Below are 1,568 nucleotides of genomic sequence, written 5' to 3' on the forward strand. Positions count from 1 at the left end.
ACAAGAGAAAATAAGCCGCGGCTAACTCTGGCCGCGGCTTACATAAGACGCCAAAACCCCGTATAAATGGTACAAAATCTACGTTCACGGCTTTCTCAAGCCGCGGCTTATCCTGGCCTGGGAGTTTATACTCGTATAAATAGTTCCTTTCGCGTATTATGTACACCGCGGCCAGCGTAAGCCGCGGCTTATTTTCTCTCGTATAAACGGCCCTATTAAGAGATTATATATAACTTAATCCACATTACGTTTTAATCCATTATGTACTTAGCTGAAAACACAGTGTTTGTTTTGTCTGTTTGTTTGTTTGTTTTTTCAACTTTTTTACGACATGTTGTTTTGAATATGTTCCTAAAAACAAGTAGGTTGCGATATATTTTTACATCCGTCTTATTCTACTAACCACCTCATCCACTGGCAGTTCAACGATCTTTTCAACGTTGTAAAAATGAGCCCTCAGCAATAGGAACTGGTTAAAGGGTCAAGAGTTTCTTAGGTTTATCAGTTGTTTGCAAAATTATGCATGCCAATATCAACATGGTAACAGTATGTCAATTTCGCCAAACATTCACGCGATGCGACTTCGATTGTTCGAGGTCTGAGGTGTGTATTACTAAGAAGTATGCACATACTCTGTTGAGCGCCGTGTTAGAAACTGCTCGACTGCAAACCTCTAGTTTTGAGCAGGGAACTTGCTTCAAAGCTCTTTATAATAATGCAAGTTCAACTTGAAGATTTTGAGACTATGATAACATCAGCAGCAAACAGCCGGACGTTCGTTTGTGTATAAAACGAAATGTCTTCGAAGTTGTCCGGACAACATGAACGTTGTTCGAAGTTCACTGTAGCTGTTTTTGGAGATTCAGGAGTTGGGAAAAGTTCCATCGTGCGGAGTTTTGTAAATCAAAGTTCCATTCAAGAACATATGCCCACAGTGGAAGAATTCTATGTGACACAGATAAACCACGGAAAGAGAGATTACGAACTTCATATCATCGACACTTCAGGAACATATGAATTTCCAGCAATGAGAAAAGTAGCTATCCACAAAGCCGATGCGGCCATTTTGGTGTATTCCCTAGACAGGCCCAACTCCTTTAAAAAGCTGGAAAGATACATGGAAGAAATCCAAAGCTGTTTCCGTGAGCGCAATCGGAAGATTCCTGTCATGATTGTGTCAAATAAAGCGGATCTACCCAATTTATCGGAGCCAACCTTTCTCGATGACAAGAAAGGACTTGAAATTACTTCACGCGAATACATTGAATCTACCTGGGAATGTCAATGGCTTGCAAGTTCAGCCAGGTTTAATCTTAATGTGGCTACAATATTTCACAAACTTTTGGAGAAATTGTGCCCAGCTGAGAACAAAAAGATTCTGTCTAGAAGTGGAACTATTTTTAAGGCCATGCTGCGGCATTAAATCATCGATGGGATATTGTCAGCGCTACGCTGATTTTGGCGTTTTCTCTGAATGCTGAAAAAAGTCTTTTGCACTAATGAAGACCCAAATATAGGATGTTTAAAGTGTTACTACATTAAAAAAAATCACTTCCCTCTTTCCTGTA

At 40.0% G+C, this 1,568-nt stretch overlaps 1 protein-coding gene across 1 annotated transcript; it reads left to right on the top strand.

Moving 5' to 3' along the window:
* The first annotated feature begins 313 nt into the window (after positions 1-313).
* Positions 314-1,568, top strand: LOC137975194 (GTP-binding protein Di-Ras2-like). The gene has a single exon (XM_068822286.1). It carries the CDS (start codon positions 797-799, stop codon positions 1,421-1,423), a length of 627 nt encoding a protein of 208 aa, XP_068678387.1. The 5' UTR covers positions 314-796; the 3' UTR covers positions 1,424-1,568.

This window comes from Montipora foliosa, chromosome 1 (assembly GCF_036669935.1).
Source record: "Montipora foliosa isolate CH-2021 chromosome 1, ASM3666993v2, whole genome shotgun sequence".
Lineage (NCBI taxonomy): Eukaryota > Metazoa > Cnidaria > Anthozoa > Scleractinia > Acroporidae > Montipora > Montipora foliosa.